Source organism: Silene latifolia, chromosome 2 (genome assembly GCF_048544455.1).
Source record: "Silene latifolia isolate original U9 population chromosome 2, ASM4854445v1, whole genome shotgun sequence".
In the NCBI taxonomy this organism is placed as follows: domain Eukaryota; kingdom Viridiplantae; phylum Streptophyta; class Magnoliopsida; order Caryophyllales; family Caryophyllaceae; genus Silene; species Silene latifolia.
This window is the reverse complement of record NC_133527.1, coordinates 92,093,409-92,118,710: the sequence shown is the minus strand read 5'-3', so window position 1 is coordinate 92,118,710 and position 25,302 is coordinate 92,093,409. Positions and strand designations below refer to the sequence as shown.

General features: G+C 34.1%; 1 protein-coding gene across 1 annotated transcript; it reads right to left on the bottom strand.

The window, feature by feature from the left end:
• Positions 1-816: 816 nt before the first annotated feature.
• On the bottom strand, positions 817-1,644 carry LOC141641087 (uncharacterized). Its single transcript, XM_074449764.1, has one exon. The coding sequence runs from the start codon at positions 1,642-1,644 to the stop codon at positions 817-819; it is 828 nt and encodes a 275-aa protein (XP_074305865.1).
• Between the last annotated feature and the right edge of the window lie 23,658 nt (positions 1,645-25,302).

Genomic DNA, 25,302 nt, shown 5'->3' with positions numbered 1-25,302 from the left:
GCTTAGGCAGCATTGCACCAGGCACTAGATCTATCTGATGCTCAATTCCTCTCAATGGAGGTAACCCTGATGGCAGCTCAGTTGGAAATACTTCCTGATAGTTATGAATCAGTTCCATGACTTCACTAGGAATGTCTGTTGTACCCTCAACTTCCTTGGAGAATAGGATGAAAGCAGACTGCTCTTCCTGCATTTCCCTAAGTATTTCTGCTTTTGAGAGGAATAGTACTCCTTTATGGTTGCTCATGTTAGGACTTCCATAATCCTTGGTGTTTGGGGGTAAAGGTGTGAGCACTATTCTCTGGTTCCCATGCTTAAAAGTGTAGATGTTGCTCTTCCCTTTGTGTAAGGCATCCTTGTCAAACTCCCAAGGCCTGCCCAATAGTAAATGACAGGCATCCATTAGAACAATGTCACAAGTCACCTCATCTTTATAAGTGTTCCCAATGGAAAAGGGTACAAGGCATTGCTGATCAACCTTGACTTCTGCCCCTTTACTGAGCCACATGAGTTTGTAAGGGTTTGGATGAGGTTTGGTTTCTAAATTGAGCTTGTTAACCATAGTGACAGAAGCCACATTGGTGCAGCTACCCCCATCTATGATCACATTACACACCCTGCCTTGAATGGTACACCTGCTTCTGAAAATTAAGGATCTCTGATCTTCCTCAAGTGGTTGCTGCTGTGAATGCATAACTCCCCAAAGAACAAGGTTGTGGCCTGTATCAGGAGGGGTCACAACCATTGTCTTATCTGAGTCATCCTCCTTCTTACTCCCATATTCCTCTTCTCTTACTCCCATATTCCTCTTCTGGTTCATATTCTACCAATCCCTCTTCCTCCCATTCTTGGACTTCGTGGCGTTAGGGTCCTCTTAGAAGGACAATCCTTCTTGAAATGCCCATACCCCTGACAGTGGTAGCATTTCCTTCTCTCATCTACTGTGGGAGTGGACTTCTGTCCCATTGGAGTCTTGCCTTTATCCAAGACACTCTTGTTTACAACTAAAGGAGGTCTAGAATTGTCACCAATCCCCGACCCAGAATAAGGCTTAGGAGGGGGTGCTTTAGCATAAGACTTGGGAGTTTCCTTACTCATTTTCTCAACTCTAAAGGATAAATTTACCACATCCTCAAAAGACCACAGTGGTTGTAACCTTACTTGCTTTGCAATGTTATAATTAAGCCCTTCTAGGAACCTAGCAATCCTTTGTTCAGGTTTTTCATTGATATCACATTGCAATGTCAACTGTTCAAAATCCCTCAGATAGGCTTCTACAGATTTTTCATTTTGCTTTAATTTAGAAAGCCTAATAAATAAGTCTTGAGTGTAATCTTTGGCAACAAACTTAGCAAGCAACTTCTTTTTCAGTTTATTGCAAGATCTAATGGGGTCCTTTTCTTCCCTGGCCCTTAGACTCTTCATGGTGTCATACCATAATGATGCATAACCCTTAAGTTTTAAATTAGCAACTTTAAAGGCTTTGGTATCATTATATCCCTTATACTCAAAAATTCTTTCAACATCTCTTAACCATTCTAATAAATCATTTGGGTTCAAACTACCATAAAATTCAGGGATCTCTACCTTAAGATGCTTATCAGTGTGTCGGTTGAGGGAAAGCACGCTTCTTGTCTTTGTCATCCGAATCGATCGCTCCTTATCCTCACGTGGCCCTCTTCTTGGTTGTGGCATGTATCCTCTCCCACGACCTCTGCCTCTGCCCCGCAAATCCAGGATGTTGGTTCATCACTCATTCACTGGTTCGCCATAACATTGACAGTACCAACCATGGCATCTATCTTTGTTTCCAACTCAGTAATTTTTTCTGCACTCATGGTTATTTTTGTAGTTTTTAATGTAGTTAGGGGAAGATGAACTCACAAAATATGGATCAACCCAAGATTAACACAAGATGGGATTGTGCTAAACCATGCTCTGATTACCACTTTGATATGCCAAACCAGGGGTTAATATGGTTTTGACAGGATTTGTACATAAAAAGGAAGATAGAACCCTGAACTTAATATCCTCAAGCAAAGCACAGAGAAATCCTAAGAAAAGTGAATCCTAAGATTAATTCAATCCCCTAAGCAATGCACAAGGAGAATAAACTAAACTCAGGCCAGCAACTAAGCAAAGCACAAGTTACTGAAAGTTTTGTTAACTAAGCAAGGCACAAGTTAACAGGTTGAAGAGAGTAGACTCTTTAGGTCTTCATTTCATTCAAATCTGCCTGTAAGAGTGGGATATCAGGCTGCTTAAATAGATTTTACAAAAAGATCTCTGCCCTTGATTAAACTATTATCTAATGGCTCAGAAGACCTTACAAAAGAAGTTAAAATAACAGCAAGAAGTCCACAAATGAGGACGAAATAACAGCAATAAAACAAACTGGTAAAAAGTTCAGAAAAGCACAATAAAGCATTCTTGTTTGTTTCCTGAAATGGCAATGCTGTTCTCAGGTCTTTAAAGCTCTTGTTTGGCCTTCTTGTTGCTTGTCTCCTGACTTGATAGGGACTACTATAACCCTCCAAGATCCTTATTTAGATAATGAGACTTACTTAAACAAAGAAAAAGGACTTATCACTGAATAAGCAAGGATAATGTTGCCTGCTTTCCTGAATGGACCCTGACTTTGTGAGCCTAATTAACTATTCTTCTAAGCATAATTTGAGGAACTTCTCCGGATGATTTTGTAGATTGGACCCTTAATGTTAACTGAAAATTAGCTGGAGCCCCTGGTTGGATAGTTCCTTTAGAGAATCAGGGTAATTCCCAAGCCTGGTCAGGCCAAGCTCCTTGTGATTGTCTTGATGGTTGCCTGATCCCCTTGCTCCTGCATCATGGTACTTCCTTACCCCTTTGCCTACAAAGAGTTCACAACAAATGATCATTGTGTTGTGACGGGCAATGATTACATGGTGCAATTCATGAAACATATCCATAAGGAAGCCTACAATGATCGGGTGAACGCTTATTACGCCCAATATCCGCCCCTTTACCACATTGCTAGGCAAGGACTCCTTGATCCTACGAGTTCTTTTCTGGATTAGGCGGATAGGAAAATGTTATTTCCTCAAGCTTCTAGAGATGAAGAAGGAGATGCCCGAGAAACTAGGGAAATTGAGGAGGTTGTTGATGATGAGGAAGGGAAAGGTAGTGGGTATAGCCATGATGATGATGAAGAGCAAGGTTCAAGTTCAAATGAAGAAGAAGATGATGGTGAATCCTCCGGTTCCATGGAGGTGAGTGATGATGATACGATTGAGGATTGATGATTGAACAAAGCATGAAGGAGGACAACACAAATACGAGGTTGATGGCTTATTCTAGAATTTCGACCTATTCCTTTGTGAGTCTCCTACCCCTCCTTTTGCTTTGTTGTTTTTATCTCTTGTTTACATTGTTGACATGACTTGTACAACTTATTTAACATTTAGTTTAGAGCATCATTAGAGTCATCTTGGGCTCTTTGGTAGCTATGATTTTTTGAGTCCTAGCACCATTCAAAGGACTCACACCTCGGCAACATTGAGGTGTCTATCTTTTTGCTCCTACTACAAAGAATCCAAATGAAAAATTTCATTCATGCATTACATTTCATGCCTTGTGAATGAACATCCCTCTTTTTCCTCAAATAATAGTGTTTTGTCCGGTTTGGGGAAGTTCACTCATAAGGAATCCGAGTTAATCTAAATTAGCTCTCCGACCAATAGAATGCATGCATTATATAGCTTAGCTTAGTTTCCATCACTTCTATATACTCTTCATATGTAAATATGTCTCATATAGTTTGCATTTAGTATAGAATCATGCATCATATCAAATCATTCATTTGCATAATTCCCTATTGTTTTGTCCATTGGGGACAATGTCCACTCCAAGTGTGGAGATGGGGAATTCTAACACTTATTAACACTTATTTCAAAAAAATGATAAAAATTTCAAAAATCCAAAAACATGTTCTTTCCTTTGTAGTGTAGAATTGTATATATTGTATATATTTGTTTGTTTGTTGTTCAGTCCTATCACTTGGAATGGACTACGCCATATTCGACGCATGAGGAATATGAAGATTGCATGGTATGATCTTCCAAATATCCTTGTTCCTCTTATATGTTAATGAAAATGTGGCTTCTTTTTGTTTGATGCGGTATAAACAATGTGTTGTTAGGAGTTTGTGTTGGGAAATGTGTCCTCAACAATAGTGCGATCATATGATTTAAAATCATTATTAAATCTCATTTTAAAGAATACAATTGGGAAGTAATATTGTTACTGTCAACTGGTCAACATATATCGGTAATGATTGGCTGACTAGAGTTTGACATTCTTGTCGTGTGACGGTGGTGATCAGTTGACCCCTAGGTCATACCTAAAGGGCAATACTCTTAATTGATTATTTAATTAATCGTATAACGTTACGAGTTAATTAAATTACTTGAAAATTGACGGACGATTTTGGAAGTAAAATTTACGTATCATATTGAAATGTGATTAAATGAGATACGGTCTGAGTAATCGAATTGTTTCATTACTCGGATGAAATTATTGTTTAAGGAAACAATCGGAATTGAATGAATTTTTGTAAATACGATTTATAAATTGGTAAAATATTTTGGCACAAGTAATTATGAAATTACTAAGTCGATTTTTGTATGTGACGTATTTTGATAATACGTTGATTTTTAAAATGTTAAAAATACATAACAAATTTATGTGACATATAACATGTGACATATAGACAATTGACAAAAATAATATGGAATCCATATTATAGATGTGCCGAAAATTTGGAAGAGGATTAGAATTAATATTGTGTTTACATTTAGTGGAAAACATGATGATTATAATAGGAGAGTAGCCATGCAACCCTATTGACCTTGTGAAGGCAAACTAATGCATGCATTGGGTCTTTCTCTTCTCCTCTCCTACCCTCTTTCACGGTTCACCAAAAAGAAAAAGAAAAGAGTTTTGTTTTTATTTTTGGATATACACTACATGCTAAGTTGTAAGATATTCATTCATACTTACTTCAAAATATTTTTAGAAAGATAAAAACCTCTAAAAATCCCTCTCCTCTAAACCGGTTTTTAGAGAGTAAAAACCAAACTTTTTGGTTCAATTTTTCACTAAGATTAATATTATACTAGATCCAATAATATTAATTAGATTAAGAGAAAGCCTTGGGTATAAAACATAGGGAGAGATCTTACACTTAGATCTTTGTTCTTCCATAAGGAAAGCTCAAGAACAAAAGAAAAGGAGATTTCTTTTGTGCCCTTTAAATCCGAAATACCCATTGTAAGAACATGATTTCTTCTCTTTGTTATTTTGTTTGCATGCATAAAATCCGTAATTAATTTTATGACAAATTATTTAGACATATATGAGTATGTTAATATGTATATGAATCTACATTTCTTTCAATCGGTATCAAGAGCCACGGTTGTTTGCATGCAAATTGGTTAAAAGTTTTTCCGAGTTATATGAATAACGAAATAAAACTTGTAAAATTTGTGTTATTATGATATATCACGAAATAATTACATGCATGTTAATATTTCTGGTCCTAAAGTGTTTTAGGATTTTTTGGTTAATTTTTCGGATTTTTATTGTTCATATTTAATAATAATGACATTTAAATGTGATTTTATGAGTAAAAATGTCATTTTTGGTCGAAAATTAGCTATACTTCGAATTTTAAGTTGGTTTTTGGATATGTTGTTACATATATTATTTTGAGATAACCTGTAAATTTTCATAATTTTTGCACTTGTTATGCTCGAAAAATGAATTTTTCATTATTAAATTCGGATTTAAGAGAAAAATAGGTTAATATGAGTTAAATTTCGAATCTGGTCATAGAAAATTTATATGTTGTCACATGCAATTTTACAAGATGTGTATAAAATAATTGGCTATAAAGAAGTCTTTTAGCATGATTTATGAATTTTTGAAGAAAAATGGCATAAATAGTGACATTATTAGTTGAAAATTAATAAAACATATTCTATGACTTAGGAAAAACGTTTAATGTTGCATTTTATTATATTTTTTCAGATCTAAAATTGAAAAGTTAATGAAAATAATTTTTCCATGTTTTTATGATTATTTTATTAAATATCGATAAACCGCAACATTGTTTTTCCGGAAAAATTTCAAAATTTTAACCTAAGATTTTGAACATTATGAGTGTCATGGAATTTTTCCAGAATGTTCATGAATTTAAATTTCAAATTTTGAATTTATTTGAAATTTTTCGATTTATTTGAAGTTTAATGGCTTATTTTTGTAATTTTGGTCCTTTTATGAACAATTTTATAAATAAAGGTTAATTATGGTCAAATTGTTAGTGAAGTCTATATTTTGAGTCCTAAGAGGTTAGGGTAATTAACTTATGCATAAATATGAGTTTATGTATTTTTGTGATTATAAAATGTTGAAATCACGCAAACCCGTAAAAACCGAGTAATATACGATATTGGCTAATTAAAAGGCGATTTAGCATAAAAATTGAGCATGTTCATACATATTATAATGCTGCATTTTTCTTTATGATTGTCATAATTTTAATTTATGTAATTTTGAATTATGTAATTTTACTTAGTATGGCCTTAGATTTTAATTGGTATTTCCCGAAATGTATGGGAATATCGATTCGGTTGTAATTTTTATTGTGATCTCGTATCACCGTTTTGTAATTTAATAGATTTATTTTATTTTAGTTACAAATGTATAATAGGAAATTATGTAATTTATTATGTAATTTTATTCATTCCGGAGTTTCCAAAAGACGGATTTCTTCAAGAATGGCGATACATAAAGACGGTGTTACCTCGAGATGTGTGCCACAACCGAAGTTCAAGGGACCAATGGAGTTGGTTTCCGAATATGTAATAGATTAATAGTTTTTCTATTTTAGGAAAGGCCATACTAGGATTTATTTATTTTTATGCTTGCATTTTATTTTATGTCACATGCATCGCTAAATCGCCATAACTAAAACATGCATCCTTATTTTATCGAGTTTATCGACCGTGTCAATTAAAATTATCGTAGTTCACCGCTTTAGTTCACTTAAAACGTGATAGATAATAAATTGACATGACCTCTCGCTAAAGTAAACAATTGAGACTTAGCCTTACCAAAAATTAGAAACCCATGAAGTACCAGTTTCGCAAGGGAGTTGAGCCGGCTTTACCGTAAGACAAACCTTGTTACGTTGGTGAAGTGGGGTGATAAATGTCTATCCACCGAATTTATGTTAATGAAGGGTATTTCGGCACACCGTGCCCTAAGTTGATATGAGTTTGGATCATGGACACATTTATTCGAAATTTGGGTTGAACTCAACGAAAGTATTCACGACGTATTTCCGGATGTGTTTCGGGCTAAAGATAAATATTAATGTAATTTTATCGACTAAGAGTTCTAAAAGTAGAATCGATTAAAGAGTTAATCCACCGAGTTATATTGATAAGGGGTATTTCGGCACACCGTGCCCCAAGTTAATATGAATTTGGATCTTGGAATCATTTATCATAGTTGGGTAGAGGTCACTATGTAAATGCTATACTTGTTTACAAGTATTAATATAACGATGAATGTTTTGTTTTCCACTATTCCGTTTTTATATTGTTCTATTTCTTTGCCACAATTCATATTCGATATCATTTCGATTTTTCAATATCTCCATTAAAACATCGTAACTAGAGACAAATTTGAATTTTGCTTCTAAAACCTCAAATGAACCATTGCTAAGGATCTCTTGTAAAGAGTATAGATTAAAGTTATTCATTATCAAACAGGTTTTTGATTCTTGACTAACACATCTACTTACAATGGATTGTTATTCATATACTTAATTGAATTAAGTACCTTGAAGCGATAAATTGTTTTGGTAATTAGATTTGTAAGAATTCGTAATTGACCAAAATAACGCAACCACTTCAATGAAAGTTTTAAGACTAAAACGAACAAATGAAGAGTAATCTTCATGAATTCAATTTTGCTTCTCAAAGCAAAGACTCATTGAAAATAAGTGGGAGCATTCTCTTAAACCGTTAAGATGGAGACGAGGTTCAAGAAGTAAAGATTATAATGGAATTGATACAAGGTAATGTTAAAGGTAAAGTTGTTGAGAATAACGATACTAAACCTATCAATCCCGACCGATAATAAGTTTCCATTGTCTTAAATGTTGGACACAAGAAAGGAAACTACCCCAAATTATTGAAGAATTATCAAGTTAGTTGTGGGACATCTAATGTGACCTTCTTCTTTAAATGTTTATTTGATTAAACATAAATTTTGCTAATACTACTTCGTCAATATTAGAAACCAGTGGAGGTTTTCATCATTGTATTGGATACATAGGATGAATAGAATATGACGACTAGCAACAATAAAGTCGAGAGATAGAGTAATTATGTACTCAATCTAGTTTTTGGATTTAAAGTGGTACTTAATTGTGACTATTAAGTGCATAAACTCTAAATAAGAATATAAACTTGTTAAGATACAAAAGAAGTTTCACTTTTGTGACCCTATACACCACGATTTGATGTATGGCAAGCCCATTATCAAGGTGATTATATTCTAAGCCAAACTAGAATAATATATCATGAAGATGATGCAAGACTCAAAATTGGTAACCCAAGATTAAACCTTAAATTTTGGAATGATGAACGCAAAGAGTTATCGAGTACTCTTGAAACCATTAGATTGTTAATGGTATATGCGTATCTTGTATTCAAAGCAAGAAGTCTCGTACCTTTTGGTTGAAAAGGAGATCGAGGTTGTAAATCATTGATCCAAAATAGGTTGATCATTTTCTTTTACCAACGATTTAAGTTGACGCTAATATGTTCACTTAATAAGGTAAAAGGAGAAATCTTTGAAGAATTTCAAAGAGTTCAAGGAATCACGATTTAGTCGTGATGGGATTATCAAAGTGAAGACTTTGATATAAGCCAAAGGAAATGTGATATAGTATCACATGTTAATCTCTCTTAGCACGCATCATGGAATAATGTGTGATTGGATAAGAAATCAAACGCTATTTGATATGGTTTGGATTTCAATCAAGTTACTTTGAGTTACTTGATTCTTTTGGGGATTTTATCATTTTTGTCTAAATTATTTTTCCACTAAATCAAAACATATGAGATATGAAATGGTAAGGGTACCATGCTTGTAAGTTCTCACAAGAAACAAATGCTCATTTTTCCCTTTCAATTTTCACGAGTACGACGGGTTTGCGGCTCATGAAGCTGTCTTTCTAAAATACAAGTTTATTTTTAGAAGACAGAGTGGGAGAAATTATTCAAAGAGCCACAAAGATGTTATGTCGCAAGAAACTGGTCTTTCTTGGCTACGTGAGATGTTTTGTGTAAAACGTTGTCGCAAGAAACTGGTCTTTCTTGGCTACATGAGACGTTTTGTGTAAGACATTGTTTCTTCAATCACTTGGAGGTTAAAATTCGTCACTTGTTAAAAATGATGAATTCATGTTACTTTTAAGAAAGTAAAAGAGCTTATAACTTACAAAGAAATTGTTTGATTCAAGATTGATTACTTCTGGAAAGTAATGAACATATGACTTACATAAGAGTGATTAAGTCACAACTCAATATAAGACTTAGAGCCATGAAAATCCGAAATAAAAAGGCTTGATTAGTTGCAAAGGGTTTTGCACTAATAAAGAGAGATTTCAAGGTTTGATTGGTTGCAAAGGGTTTTGCACCAATTGAAATGCTTAAGCCTATTTGGATCTTCTTAGGGATTGTGTTTCATTATTATGAAATACATAGCGAGTGAATCTAAAACCCACTTCTTCAATTAGAAGGAATGTATTCAATACATGTCTTGAGTTTTGAAGATTCTTGCAATCCTAAGATAATGTGAAACTTAAGAGAGGGTCTTAAGTAGGACATCAATGAGTTGGAATCAACATTATGGATCATGTGATAAAACATTTCTCGATAAGTCGAGAAGTTGTGTTTATACATGGAGTTTAGTGGGAGTTACGGAAGTTTTAATTAGTCCGATATGTGGATGACATATTGATCATCAAGAATGATTTAAGACTTTTGGAGTATTATAATACATCTTTGATATCCAGATTTATGAAGATAAATCCACATGATATTAGCGTCAGTAAGAAGTCTTATGTTGATAAGATTCATGACTAGTTCAATTAAATTGAACATATTTGATTGATTCCATTTGCTTCCGCTGCCGGATCAATTAAATGAGTAAAGATGTATAACACTTCATATGCTTTGAGTATGATGAATTGTTTTTCAAAATCAAATTAAGTAATCTTTACCAAGTAAGCCATATAGATTACCCTTAAGTGCTTGCAGAAGTATTAAGGAAGTAAAGCAAAGTGTTTATGATGCAATATTGTGTAAGGGTATTACACAAGTGACAATTGACAATTGAGGTTGCGCATGGTTTCCGACAAAACCATAATCAAAACACATTAGGATGGTTAAGATACCATTGTGGCTATAATAATTAAGAAGTAGATTTTCTAGAATCGTTCTAGGCAAATAAAGAACAATGAGAGATATTTATAACGGAAATTGAGTACACTTGCAATCATGAGATGTGCAAGAAGGAAGAGTCCCGCACACTGCGAAATCAGTGGGAGCTGTTCTAAAGATAGAAGGCCTATGTCTTGATTGGATCTCGACACGTACTCAGAAAGTTTTGTAATGCAAATGTATACATTACAAAGGAAAACGAGTATGTAGTAAGGTTGAGTAAGGTACAAGAAGTTTATAAAACCTACTAACCAAAGCCTTCTCAAAGGCTAAACATGATGAGTCATGTTATTTCAATTGAATTGAAATGAACAACTATGTACAAGATCAAATTAGATTATAGAACATGAAATAGTAATCAGGCATTGACTATTCATGTGTGATAATCGCATTTGTCGTTCGAGTTTTATTTTAAAACTCTTTTATTATACTTTGTTACATCCAAACGGGTTGTGGAGACAATTGAACCCCGTTAAAGTGAACACGGATTAGCATGGTATTCGCCCATAGTCACTTGTATGAGGTGACGTCTCGAAGTGACTAGAGTGTGATGCGATTGATGGCAAGTTCAAGTGCCATAGAGTCATGTGAGATGACTAGTCGATCACATAGGCGGAATGTTAGGAACATTTTGTCGGGCCTTATGACCGCTTATAGAGTTCTGGCAAATTTATATAGCCTGGTCGTGGCGAGAGCCGCTATAGTATTCAAATGAGTCGATTCTTTTGACTAAAGACTATTCACCTAAGATGGCTCGAGTTTGATTAACTTTGATTTGTGTTACTACGACCTTCGTAAATGGGGTCAAATGGGCATATTTTGGGTTATGATGGCTGTGGCTAGTCGAAGGGAATGAGTGCGATAGGAATTGTCCACCCCTTGTCAGGGTTATAACAATATCTCAGGGCCACTCGAGGAGTAATGAATTGTAAATGCGTGGCCACGCTCGGAAGGTATCCAGAGTGGATAAATCCGGTCAATCGGTTATTCTCGGATCGAGGAAACCACTCTCGATATGATCACTTGCAAGTACGACCGAAAGACACCTTGCATTGAGTGGGAGATAGTAATAGGACAAGAGAATTGGTGACGCACACTTGTCGAGGACAAGTGGGAGATTGTTGGGAAATGTGTCCTCAACAATAGTGCGATCATATGATTTAAAATCATTATTAAATCTCATTTTAAAGAATACAATTGGGAAGTAATATTGTTACTGTCAACTGGTCAACATATATCGGTAATGATTGGCTGACTAGAGTTTGACATTACTGTCGTGTGACGGTGGTGATCAGTTGACCCCCTAGGTCATACCTAAAGGGCAATACTCTTAATTGATTATTTAATTAATCGTATAACGTTACGAGTTAATTAAATTACTTGAAAATTGACGGACGATTTTGGAAGTAAAATTTACGTATCATATTGAAATGTGATTAAATGAGATACGGTCTGAGTAATCGAATTGTTTCATTACTCGGATGAAATTATTGTTTAAGGAAACAATCGGAATTGAATGAATTTTTGTAAATACGATTTATAAATTGGTAAAATATTTTGGCACAAGTAATTATGAAATTACTAAGTCGATTTTTGTATGTGACGTATTTTGATAATACGTTGATTTTTAAAATGTTAAAAATACATAACAAATTTATGTGACATATAACATGTGACATATAGACAATTGACAAAAATAATATGGAATCCATATTATAGATGTGCCGAAAATTTGGAAGAGGATTAGAATTAATATTGTGTTTACATTTAGTGGAAAACATGATGATTATAATAGGAGAGTAGCCATGCAACCCTATTGACCTTGTGAAGGCAAACTAATGCATGCATTGGGTCTTTCTCTTCTCCTCTCCTACCCTCTTTCACGGTTCACCAAAAAGAAAAAGAAAAGAGTTTTGTTTTTATTTTTGGATATACACTACATGCTAAGTTGTAAGATATTCATTCATACTTACTTCAAAATATTTTTAGAAAGATAAAAACCTCTAAAAATCCCTCTCCTCTAAACCGGTTTTTAGAGAGTAAAAACCAAACTTTTTGGTTCAATTTTTCACTAAGATTAATATTATACTAGATCCAATAATATTAATTAGATTAAGAGAAAGCCTTGGGTATAAAACATAGGGAGAGATCTTACACTTAGATCTTTGTTCTTCCATAAGGAAAGCTCAAGAACAAAAGAAAAGGAGATTTCTTTTGTGCCCTTTAAATCCGAAATACCCATTGTAAGAACATGATTTCTTCTCTTTGTTATTTTGTTTGCATGCATAAAATCCGTAATTAATTTTATGACAAATTATTTAGACATATATGAGTATGTTAATATGTATATGAATCTACATTTCTTTCAGTTTGCATTTAGATTATGTGGCATACTAGTAATAGAAGCATAAGCATTAGGTTGTATATATGATAATTGCATCATGGCATGTAGTTGGATAATAAGAATAATTTTGTGAAAATGCCTATTTGGGAAGCTTGACAAGTTTATATAAGGCCCTTGTATATAATGTTTCTCCTTGAGACTTTGTTGGTTAGGATACTCTCAAGACACCCTAGGATATGTCATAATAGTATCTTTTATCCCATGGTCTAAGGCCTAGTCAAGAGTTTGCATGTGTGTCACCTATCCAGCCTTATGATGTGATATATACTTGATCCACTTATCTAGGGGACCTTGATTGACTTTGTGGTTTGGCAACCAAAAAACACTTTTCATTAATAAGTTTGAAGTGCTAATTTCAAAAGTTTTGTGATGTGGAATCATTTTCAATTGCCAAAGAGACCTCAAATGTTTTGAATTGTTGATATTGCCGAGAAATTTGATGGAGTACCACTTCAATGCTTTGGTGCGGGATCCATTGAATTGGCCCCCCACACAGTTGTGAATTCGGCCGCCCATAGACAAAGTGACTATCACCCCAAGAGCTATTGTCTAGAGGCTAACCGGTTGCCTAATAAGCGATTGGCGAAAGCAAAGGACACTAGTAAATGAGGAAGTTGAATTGAGGTCAAGTTTTGAAAGTTAGTCAAATCCACAACTTCTTTATTTATTGATTTGAGCACTCCATTCCCAAAAATCATTTTTAGTATATCATCTTGTTGAGCATGATATGATCATTGGCTTTTACATTTGTAGAGAATCCGAGATTTGTCATGTCATATGCCACTAACGTCATAAGGATCATCATTCGACTCTCATCCGATCGCCCTTGACAAAAGCATTTAGCAATTGTGGACAAAGGTACCCTAGCTTAACACAAGTTGGAGGTGATTTGTTGGTGTATCCTTTTAGACTTAGTAACTTGGAGAAATAATATCTACAATGGAATGTGTACCCTTATATTGCTTCCCCTTTAGGTGATTTCCGCCACTTAGATGAGGAAAGTGGCTATTCTTTTTGTAGATACATCCCTTACTTGATCTTGTGTGCTTAAATGTTAGGATGCATCACCATTTTGGCAATCCCCACCTTGCCTTGCAAGATGGCATCTTACCTCATAGATGTCTTGTTGTGAGTTGAAGGAGTGGAGTGAGACCCGTTAATTATCTCACATTGGCTAGTAGTATTAATAAAGGTCATAGTTTTAGTCACCTCTTTACTCGGGACGAGCAAAGGTTCGGTTTGGGGATATTTGATGTGACTCATATTTGCACAATTTTAATCCCCGAACTAGCCTCGTTCCTATGCTTTCTTGCATGTATTAGGATCATTTCTTATCTTTAGCTTCCCACTTTTCATATTCTTTGAGGTTTTGTATCCTTGGTAGGAGAGGAATGCTAAACTTGCATTTATGGAGCAATTTGGAGCTATATGGATCGCATCTAACGACCAAGCAACAAGGAGGAGACCGATACTAAAGGCCTAAGTAGATAGAATAATTAGAATGGGCAATGATGAAGACCCCCACGACCCCTCAATGATCCCCACGGATCTTGAGGCAGTCAAGAGAAGAGGAAGCCAAGATGACCCATGATCCGGGCGTCCTGAGAGCAGTCTGAGAGTCCTAAAGAGCAGCCCGAGCATCCTAAAGAACAACCCGGGCGTCCCGAGGCTCAGACCGAGCGTCCCTCAAGCAGATCAGACGTTTCCCTAGCAGTATGAGCGTCTAACATAGAAAGGTCGTAAGGCTCCTTAAGGACTTGCAAGGCGTTAATCTTCTTCTTAGGGACTTAATCCCATATTCCTAATATAGTTTTAGTATAGCTTATTAGTATTAATCAAGTTGTAATTACACAATTCAATCTTAGTCAAATCTTAATCTTTCCTTAATCATTCAAGTGTTCATAGATTTAGTTGTGTAATTTGAAGACTACTTGGTGTTTATGTAAGAATTGACAACTCTTCATCTTTCATCAAGTTTTCTTCTGTTATTCTTTGCTTATTATTTGGGTCATCCTTTTATCCTTTGCTTAATTATTATTTATTGCTCTACTCATTCACCATGTTTAACCTTGTTACTGTGATTAACACCCTTATTAGCATCTTTACCATGATCATGAGTGAGTAGTATCCTAGCTAGGGTTCATGGGGGATTAGGGGAATTAATCATGGTGGTAGATCTATAATTAATTTAATATGTTTTCATATGATTTCTTGCTTGTTCTATTTTAAACTTATGCACATGCTATGCTTGATGAAATGCTTGATTGACAACCTAGCATGAATCTCTTATCAATTCAACAAGACTTGTAAGATATAAACTAACTCAAGGTTTGTTAGATCATGCATACAGTTGAATAGGAAGAGACTAAGTCGACTTGTAGGTGTTGTAAAGTTTTGACTGACTCGGCTCCGAGACCCAAATCATCTTAGGAATTGTAAGACATAAACTAACTCGATTCCACTACAACAATAATTTGCTTGCATCTATGTAAACTTGTTTGTATGAACTTCACCATGACTCCTCTATAAACCAATGACACCCTAGTGCTTTTATCAATTGTTTACATCCCCATTTAATTGACTTGCTTTGTTTTGCTTTCATTTCTTTAAAAATTCAACCCAAATTGTGACACCAGAAGACATAACTCTCTACAACCGATAAATCAATACAATACCCATCCCTTGGGATCCGACCTTTACTTGCCACTCTACTAAGAGTAGTTAGTTGAAATTATAAATATTGTTTTGATTGGTTAACTTAGACGACAAAGTTAAGACCGAATCAGTCAGTTACTGCATAATCAAGATAAGCAAACAACAACATCAAGTTACATAAACACATTCCTCCAACTCCAGTTCATTACCAATCACCTGACTACACACTAAAGTGTGTAGCCTTGCCAGAATATCCATCGTAATAGATATTCCACTCCACCAGTGAGGACCGCAGCTGTACCACCTAAGCCCCGCTCAAAACGGTAGAGCGGATAACCCATGTCCATTAATGTGCACATTCCCCTTGTGACGGGAACCACAAGGGGCGAATCAAGGGCGTGAAGCCATTCCCAAAAATGACTCCACTCAGCCGAGGGCGCACCTCGTGAACCACTTAAAATTACAACCAAAACCACAATCCCAATATAAACATGCCAAATCCAAAGTAAAAATAATAGTAAACATGCTAGTAAAACAATCACACCATCTTATACTTAATTATACAGTCAACTGAGTGGGGAAACCCTACCTGAGAAGGAATCACCAACAACAAACGCAACAGATCAAAAAGCTTCCTCTACGAAATCACCTCCTATAACAATAATCCAATAATTATAATCTACTACAACAATTACTCCCCTAAACCCCCAAATCACCCAATTAGGGTTTAACCAAAATAATAATAATAATAATAATAATAATAATAATAATAATTATAATAATAATAATAATTATAATAATAATAATAATTATAATAATAATAATAATAATAATAATAATAATAATAATAATAATAATAATAATAATAATAATAATAATAATAATAATAATAATAATAATAATAATAATAATAATAATAATAATAATATAATTTATAATGGTAATTCCTATAAATATTAATTTAAGGCAATTATAATAAGTTTCCTAATTAACCTCACATACTCTTTAATCTTACACTATAAATACCATAATAAATCTGAAAATAATTCATAAAATAAGAAGGAAGAATTCTAAAGGAATTAAGGAAGAGAAAAGCAAAGGAATTAATTTTATTATCGCCTCAAGGTAATTCTTTAAGACCGTCTTATGTATATACTTTGAGATATTATAACTTGTAAACTAGACCACCTTAGGACAGGCCGTGGCCATCGTTGTGATCGTGGACCAACAGAGACCTAATTTGACTCCCGTGGACCACCTTAGACCGGCGGGAAAGGGGGTGTTCGAAGAGGTTTTTGTGGGTGGTTATATAGTTGTTGATTTCACATAAAACACGCGTTAAACCCTTTGCTGTGACTCGCACAGACTCGGGTCTGGGTTGGTTGGGTTCGTGGGGGTTAGGCGGTTCTAGTGGTGGTATTAGGCTGATTTGGGGTGGTTGTTTGTGGCGGTGGTGGCCGGAATTACGCAAGAATAGGGGAGGGGCTATCGTGGGTTGTTGGTGTCGATTCTGGGTGGTAATGGGTTGTTGCGTGGGGTCGTGACTGGTGGTGGGACCACCGTGGGTCAAGGGAGACCACTGTGGTGGCCACTGGTGGTCGTAGGGTGGTTTAAGAGGTGAGTGAGGGTGTGATGTTGGTTGTTTCGGGATTTGAAGAGGGTTGTTTAGGGCGGCTTTTTGTGGGGTGCTGGTGCGGTATGGCGGGTGGTTAGGGTGTGTGTGTGTGCGTTGGGTTGCAGACTAGTGGTGGCTAGGTTGGATGGAGTTGTCGGAGGCTGCTGGTGGTCGTAAGTAGTAGTTAAATGTTGAGTGCTGTATGACGGGTTTTTGGTTTAGTTAGCATCGTTTGTTGTTGTGTTGGGTTCGTATTTGGCAACCAAGTGTGGTAAATGTTGCGGGTATTGGTCAGGCAAGGTGGTGGTTGTTAGTGAAAGAAATGTAGATTCATATACATATTAACATACTCATATATGTCTAAATAATTTGTCATAAAATTAATTACGGATTTTATGCATGCAAACAAAATAACAAAGAGAAGAAATCATGTTCTTACAATGGGTATTTCGGATTTAAAGGGCACAAAAGAAATCTCCTTTTCTTTTGTTCTTGAGCTTTCCTTATGGAAGAACAAAGATCTAAGTGTAAGATCTCTCCCTATGTTTTATACCCAAGGCTTTCTCTTAATCTAATTAATATTATTGGATCTAGTATAATATTAATCTTAGTGAAAAATTGAACCAAAAAGTTTGGTTTTTACTCTCTAAAAACCGGTTTAGAGGAGAGGGATTTTTAGAGGTTTTTATCTTTCTAAAAATATTTTGAAGTAAGTATGAATGAATATCTTACAACTTAGCATGTAGTGTATATCCAAAAATAAAAACAAAACTCTTTTCTTTTTCTTTTTGGTGAACCGTGAAAGAGGGTAGGAGAGGAGAAGAGAAAGACCCAATGCATGCATTAGTTTGCCTTCACAAGGTCAATAGGGTTGCATGGCTACTCTCCTATTATAATCATCATGTTTTCCACTAAATGTAAACACAATATTAATTCTAATCCTCTTCCAAATTTTCGGCACATCTATAATATGGATTCCATATTATTTTTGTCAATTGTCTATATGTCACATGTTATATGTCACATAAATTTGTTATGTATTTTTAACATTTTAAAAATCAACGTATTATCAAAATACGTCACATACAAAAATCGACTTAGTAATTTCATAATTACTTGTGCCAAAATATTTTACCAATTTATAAATCGTATTTACAAAAATTCATTCAATTCCGATTGTTTCCTTAAACAATAATTTCATCCGAGTAATGAAACAATTCGATTACTCAGACCGTATCTCATTTAATCACATTTCAATATGATACGTAAATTTTACTTCCAAAATCGTCCGTCAATTTTCAAGTAATTTAATTAACTCGTAACGTTATACGATTAATTAAATAATCAATTAAGAGTATTGCCCTTTAGGTATGACCTAGGGGTCAATCGATCACCACCGTCACACGACAAGTAATGTCAAACTCTAGTCACCAATCATTACCGATATATGTTGACCCGGTTTGACAAAGAACAATATTACTTCCCAATTGTATTCTTTAAAATGAGATTTAATAATGATTTTAAATCATATGATCGCACTATTGTTGACGACACATTTCCCAACAATCTCCCACTTGTCCTCGACAAGTGTGCGTCACCAATTCTCTTGTCCTATTACTATCTCCCACTCAATGCAAGGTGTCTTTCGGGTCGTACTTGCAAGTGATCATATCGAGAGTGGTTTCCTCGATCTGGAGAATAACTGATTGACCGGATTTATCCACTCTGGATACCTTCCGAGCGTGGCCACGCATTTACAGTTCATTACTCCTCGAGTGGCCCTGAGATATTGTTATAACCCTGACAAGGGGTGGACAATTTCTATCGCACTCATTCCCTTCGACTAGCCACAGCCATCATAACCCAAAATATGCCCATTTGACCCCATTTACGAAGGTCGTAGTAACACAAATCAAAGTTAATCGAAACCGAGCCATCTTAGGTGAATAGTCTTTAGTCAAAAGAATCGACTCATTTGAATACTATAGCAAGCTCTCGCCACGACCAGGCTATATAAATTTGCCAGAACTCTATAAGCGGTCAATAGGCCCGACAAAATGTTCCTAATAATCTGCCTATGTGATCGACTAGTCATCTCACATGACTCTATGGCACTTGAACTTGCCATCAATCGCATCACACTCTAGTCACTTCGAGACGTCACCTCATACAAGTGACTATGGGCGAATACCATGCTAATCCGTGTTCACTTTAACGGGGTTCAATTGTCTCCACAACCCGTTTGGATGTAACAAAGTATAATAAAAGAGTTTTAAAATAAAACTCGAACGACAAATGCGATTATCACACATGAATAGTCAATGCCTGATTACTATTTCATGTTCTATAATCTAATTTGATCTTGTACATAGTTGTTCATTTCAATTCAATTGAAATAACATGACTCATCATGTTTAGCCTTTGAGAAGGCTTTGGTTAGTAGGTTTTATAAACTTCTTGTACCTTACTCAACCTTACTACATACTCGTTTTCCTTTGTAATGTATACATTTGCATTACAAAACTTTTCGAGTACGTGTCGAGATCCAATCAAGACATAGGCCTTCTATCTTTAGAACAGCTCCCACTGATTTCGCAGTGTGCGGGACTCTTCCTTCTTGCACATCTCATGATTGCAAGTGTACTCAATTTCCGTTATAAATATCTCTCATTGTTCTTTATTTGCCTAGAACGATTCTAGAAAATCTACTTCTTAATTATTATAGCCACAATGGTATCTTAACCATCCTAATGTGTTTTGATTATGGTTTTGTCGGAAACCATGCGCAACCTCAATTGTCAATTGTCACTTGTGTAATACCCTTACACAATATTGCATCATAAACACTTTGCTTTACTTCCTTAATACTTCTGCAAGCACTTAAGGGTAATCTATATGGCTTACTTGGTAAAGATTACTTAATTTGATTTTGAAAAACAATTCATCATACTCAAAGCATATGAAGTGTTATACATCTTTACTCATTTAATTGATCCGGAAGCAAATGGAATCAATCAAATATGTTCAATTTAATTGAACTAGTCATGAATCTTATCAACATAAGACTTCTTTCGACGCTAATATTATGTGGATTTATCTTCATAAATCTGGATATCAAAGATGTATTATAATACTCCAAAAGTCTTAAATCATTCTTGATGATCAATATGTCATCCACATATCGGACTAATTAAAACTTCCGTAACTCCCACTAAACTCCATGTATAAACACAACTTCTCGACTTATCGAGAAATGTTTTATCACATGATCCATAATGTTGATTCCAACTCATTGATGTCCTACTTAAGACCCTCTCTTAAGTTTCACATTATCTTAGGATTGCAAGAATCTTCAAAACTCAAGACATGTATTGAATACATTCCTTCTAATTGAAGAAGTGGGTTTTAGATTCACTCGCTATGTATTTCATAATAATGAAACACAATCCCTAAGAAGATCCAAATAGGCTTAAGCATTTCAATTGGTGCAAAACCCTTTGCAACCAATCAAACCTTGAAATCTCTCTTTATTAGTGCAAAACCCTTTGCAACTAATCAAGCCTTTTTATTTCGGATTTTCATGGCTCTAAGCCTTATATTGAGTTGTGACTTAATCACTCTTATGTAAGTCATATGTTCATTACTTTCCAGAAGTAATCAATCTTGAATCAAACAATTTCTTTGTAAGTTATAAGCTCTTTTACTTTCTTAAAAGTAACATGAATTCATCATTTTTAACAAGTGACGAATTTTAACCTCCAAGTGATTGAAGAAACAATGTCTTACACAAAACGTCTCATGTAGCCAAGAAAGACCAGTTTCTTGCGACAACGTTTTACACAAAACATCTCACGTAGCCAAGAAAGACCAGTTTCTTGCGACATAACATCTTTGTGGCTCTTTGAATAATTTCTCCCACTCTGTCTTCTAAAAATAAACTTGTATTTTAGAAAGACGGCTTCACGAGCCGCAAACCCGTCGTACTCGTGAAAATTGAAAGGGAAAAATGAGCATTTGTTTCTTGTGAGAACTTACAAGCATGGTACCCTTACCATTTCATATCTCATATGTTTTGATTTAGTGGAAAAATAATTTAGACAAAAAATGATAAAATCCCCAAAAGAATCAAGTAACTCAAAGTAACTTGATTGAAATCCAAACCATATCAAATAGCGTTTGATTTCTTATCCAATCACACATTATTCCATGATGCGTGCTAAGAGAGATTAACATGTGATACTATATCACATTTCCTTTGGCTTATATCAAAGTCTTCACTTTGATAATCCCATCACGACTAAATCGTGATTCCTTGAACTCTTTGAAATTCTTCAAAGATTTCTCCTTTTACCTTATTAAGTGAACATATTAGCGTCAACTTAAATCGTTGGTAAAAGAAAATGATCAACCTATTTTGGATCAATGATTTACAACCTCGATCTCCTTTTCAACCAAAAGGTACGAGACTTCTTGCTTTGAATACAAGATACGCATATACCATTAACAATCTAATGGTTTCAAGAGTACTCGATAACTCTTTGCGTTCATCATTCCAAAATTTAAGGTTTAATCTTGGGTTACCAATTTTGAGTCTTGCATCATCTTCATGATATATTATTCTAGTTTGGCTTAGAATATAATCACCTTGATAATGGGCTTGCCATACATCAAATCGTGGTGTATAGGGTCACAAAAGTGAAACTTCTTTTGTATCTTAACAAGTTTATATTCTTATTTAGAGTTTATGCACTTAATAGTCACAATTAAGTACCACTTTAAATCAAAAAACTAGATTGAGTACACAATTACTCTATCTCTCGACTTCATTGTTGCTAGTCGTCATATTCTATTCATCCTATGTATCCAATACAATGATGAAAACCTCCTTTGGTTTCTAATATTGTGAAGTAGTATTAGCAAAATTTATGTTTAATCAAATAAACATTTAAAGAAGAAGGTCACATTAGATGTCCCACAACTAACTTGATAATTCTTCAATAATTTGGGGTAGTTTCCTTTCTTGTGTCCAACATTTAAGACAATGGAAACTTATTATCGGTCGGGATTGATAGGTTTAGTATCGTTATTCTCAACAACTTTACCTTTAACATTACCTTGTATCAATTCCATTATAATCTTTACTTCTTGAACCTCGTCTCCATCTTAACGGTTTAAGAGAATGCTCCCACTTATTTTCAATGAGTCTTTGCTTTGAGAAGCAAAATTGAATTCATGAAGATTACTCTTCATTTGTTCGTTTTAGTCTTAAAACTTTCATTGAAGTGGTTGCGTTATTTTGGTCAATTACGAATTCTTACAAATCTAATTACCAAAACAATTTATCGCTTCAAGGTACTTAATTCAATTAAGTATATGAATAACAATCCATTGTAAGTAGATGTGTTAGTCAAGAATCAAAACCTGTTTGATAATGAATAACTTTAATCTATACTCTTTACAAGAGATCCTTAGCAATGGTTCATTTGAGGTTTTAGAAGCAAAATTCAAATTTGTCTCTAGTTACGATGTTTTAATGGAGATATTGAAAAATCGAAATGATATCGAATATGAATTGTGGCAAAGAAATAGAACAATATAAAAACGGAATAGTGGAAAACAAAACATTCATCGTTATATTAATACTTGTAAACAAGTATAGCATTTACATAGTGACCTCTACCCAACTATGATAAATGATTCCAAGATCCAAATTCATATTAACTTGGGGCACGGTGTGCCGAAATACCCCTTATCAATATAACTCGGTGGATTAACTCTTTAATCGATTCTACTTTTAGAACTCTTAGTCGATAAAATTACATTAATATTTATCTTTAGCCCGAAACACATCCGGAAATACGTCGTGAATACTTTCGTTGAGTTCAACCCAAATTTCGAATAAATGTGTCCATGATCCAAACTCATATCAACTTAGGGCACGGTGTGCCGAAATACCCTTCATTAACATAAATTCGGTGGATAGACATTTATCACCCCACTTCACCAACGTAACAAGGTTTGTCTTACGGTAAAGCCGGCTCAACTCCCTTGCGAAACTGGTACTTCATGGGTTTCTAATTTTTGGTAAGGCTAAGTCTCAATTGTTTACTTTAGCGAGAGGTCATGTCAATTTATTATCTATCACGTTTTAAGTGAACTAAAGCGGTGAACTACGATAATTTTAATTGACACGGTCGATAAACTCGATAAAATAAGGATGCATGTTTTAGTTATGGCGATTTAGCGATGCATGTGACATAAAATAAAATGCAAACATAAAAATAAATAAATCCTAGTATGGCCTTTCCTAAAATAGAAAAACTATTAATCTATTACATATTCGGAAACCAACTCCATTGGTCCCTTGAACTTCGGTTGTGGCACACATCTCGAGGTAACACCGTCTTTATGTATCGCCATTCTTGAAGAAATCCGTCTTTTGGAAACTCCGGAATGAATAAAATTACATAATAAATTACATAATTTCCTATTATACATTTGTAACTAAAATAAAATAAATCTATTAAATTACAAAACGGTGATACGAGATCACAATAAAAATTACAACCGAATCGATATTCCCATACATTTCGGGAAATACCAATTAAAATCTAAGGCCATACTAAGTAAAATTACATAATTCAAAATTACATAAATTAAAATTATGACAATCATAAAGAAAAATGCAGCATTATAATATGTATGAACATGCTCAATTTTTATGCTAAATCGCCTTTTAATTAGCCAATATCGTATATTACTCGGTTTTTACGGATTTGCGTGATTTCAACATTTTATAATCACAAAAATACATAAACTCATATTTATGCATAAGTTAATTACCCTAACCTCTTAGGACTCAAAATATAGACTTCACTAACAATTTGACCATAATTAACCTTTATTTATAAAATTGTTCATAAAAGGACCAAAATTACAAAAATAAGCCATTAAACTTCAAATAAATCGAAAAATTTCAAATAAATTCAAAATTTGAAATTTAAATTCATGAACATTCTGGAAAAATTCCATGACACTCATAATGTTCAAAATCTTAGGTTAAAAATTTCGAAATTTTTCCGGAAAAACAATGTTGCGGTTTATCGATATTTAATAAAATAATCATAAAAACATGGAAAAATTATTTTCATTAACTTTTCAATTTTAGATCTGAAAAAATATAATAAAATGCAACATTAAACGTTTTTCCTAAGTCATAGAATATGTTTTATTAATTTTCAACTAATAATGTCACTATTTATGCCATTTTTCTTCAAAAATTCATAAATCATGCTAAAAGACTTCTTTATAGCCAATTATTTTACACACATCTTGTAAAATTGCATGTGACAACATATAAATTTTCTATGACCAGATTCGAAATTTAACTCATATTAACCTATTTTTCTCTTAAATCCGAATTTAATAATGAAAAATTCATTTTTCGAGCATAACAAGTGCAAAAATTATGAAAATTTACAGGTTATCTCAAAATAATATATGTAACAACATATCCAAAAACCAACTTAAAATTCGAAGTATAGCTAATTTTCGACCAAAAATGACATTTTTACTCATAAAATCACATTTAAATGTCATTATTATTAAATATGAACAATAAAAATCCGAAAAATTAACCAAAAAATCCTAAAACACTTTAGGACCAGAAATATTAACATGCATGTAATTATTTCGTGATATATCATAATAACACAAATTTTACAAGTTTTATTTCGTTATTCATATAACTCGGAAAAACTTTTAACCAATTTGCATGCAAACAACCGTGGCTCTTGATACCGATTGAAAGAAATGTAGATTCATATACATATTAACATACTCATATATGTCTAAATAATTTGTCATAAAATTAATTACGGATTTTATGCATGCAAACAAAATAACAAAGAGAAGAAATCATGTTCTTACAATGGGTATTTCGGATTTAAAGGGCACAAAAGAAATCTCCTTTTCTTTTGTTCTTGAGCTTTCCTTATGGAAGAACAAAGATCTAAGTGTAAGATCTCTCCCTATGTTTTATACCCAAGGCTTTCTCTTAATCTAATTAATAT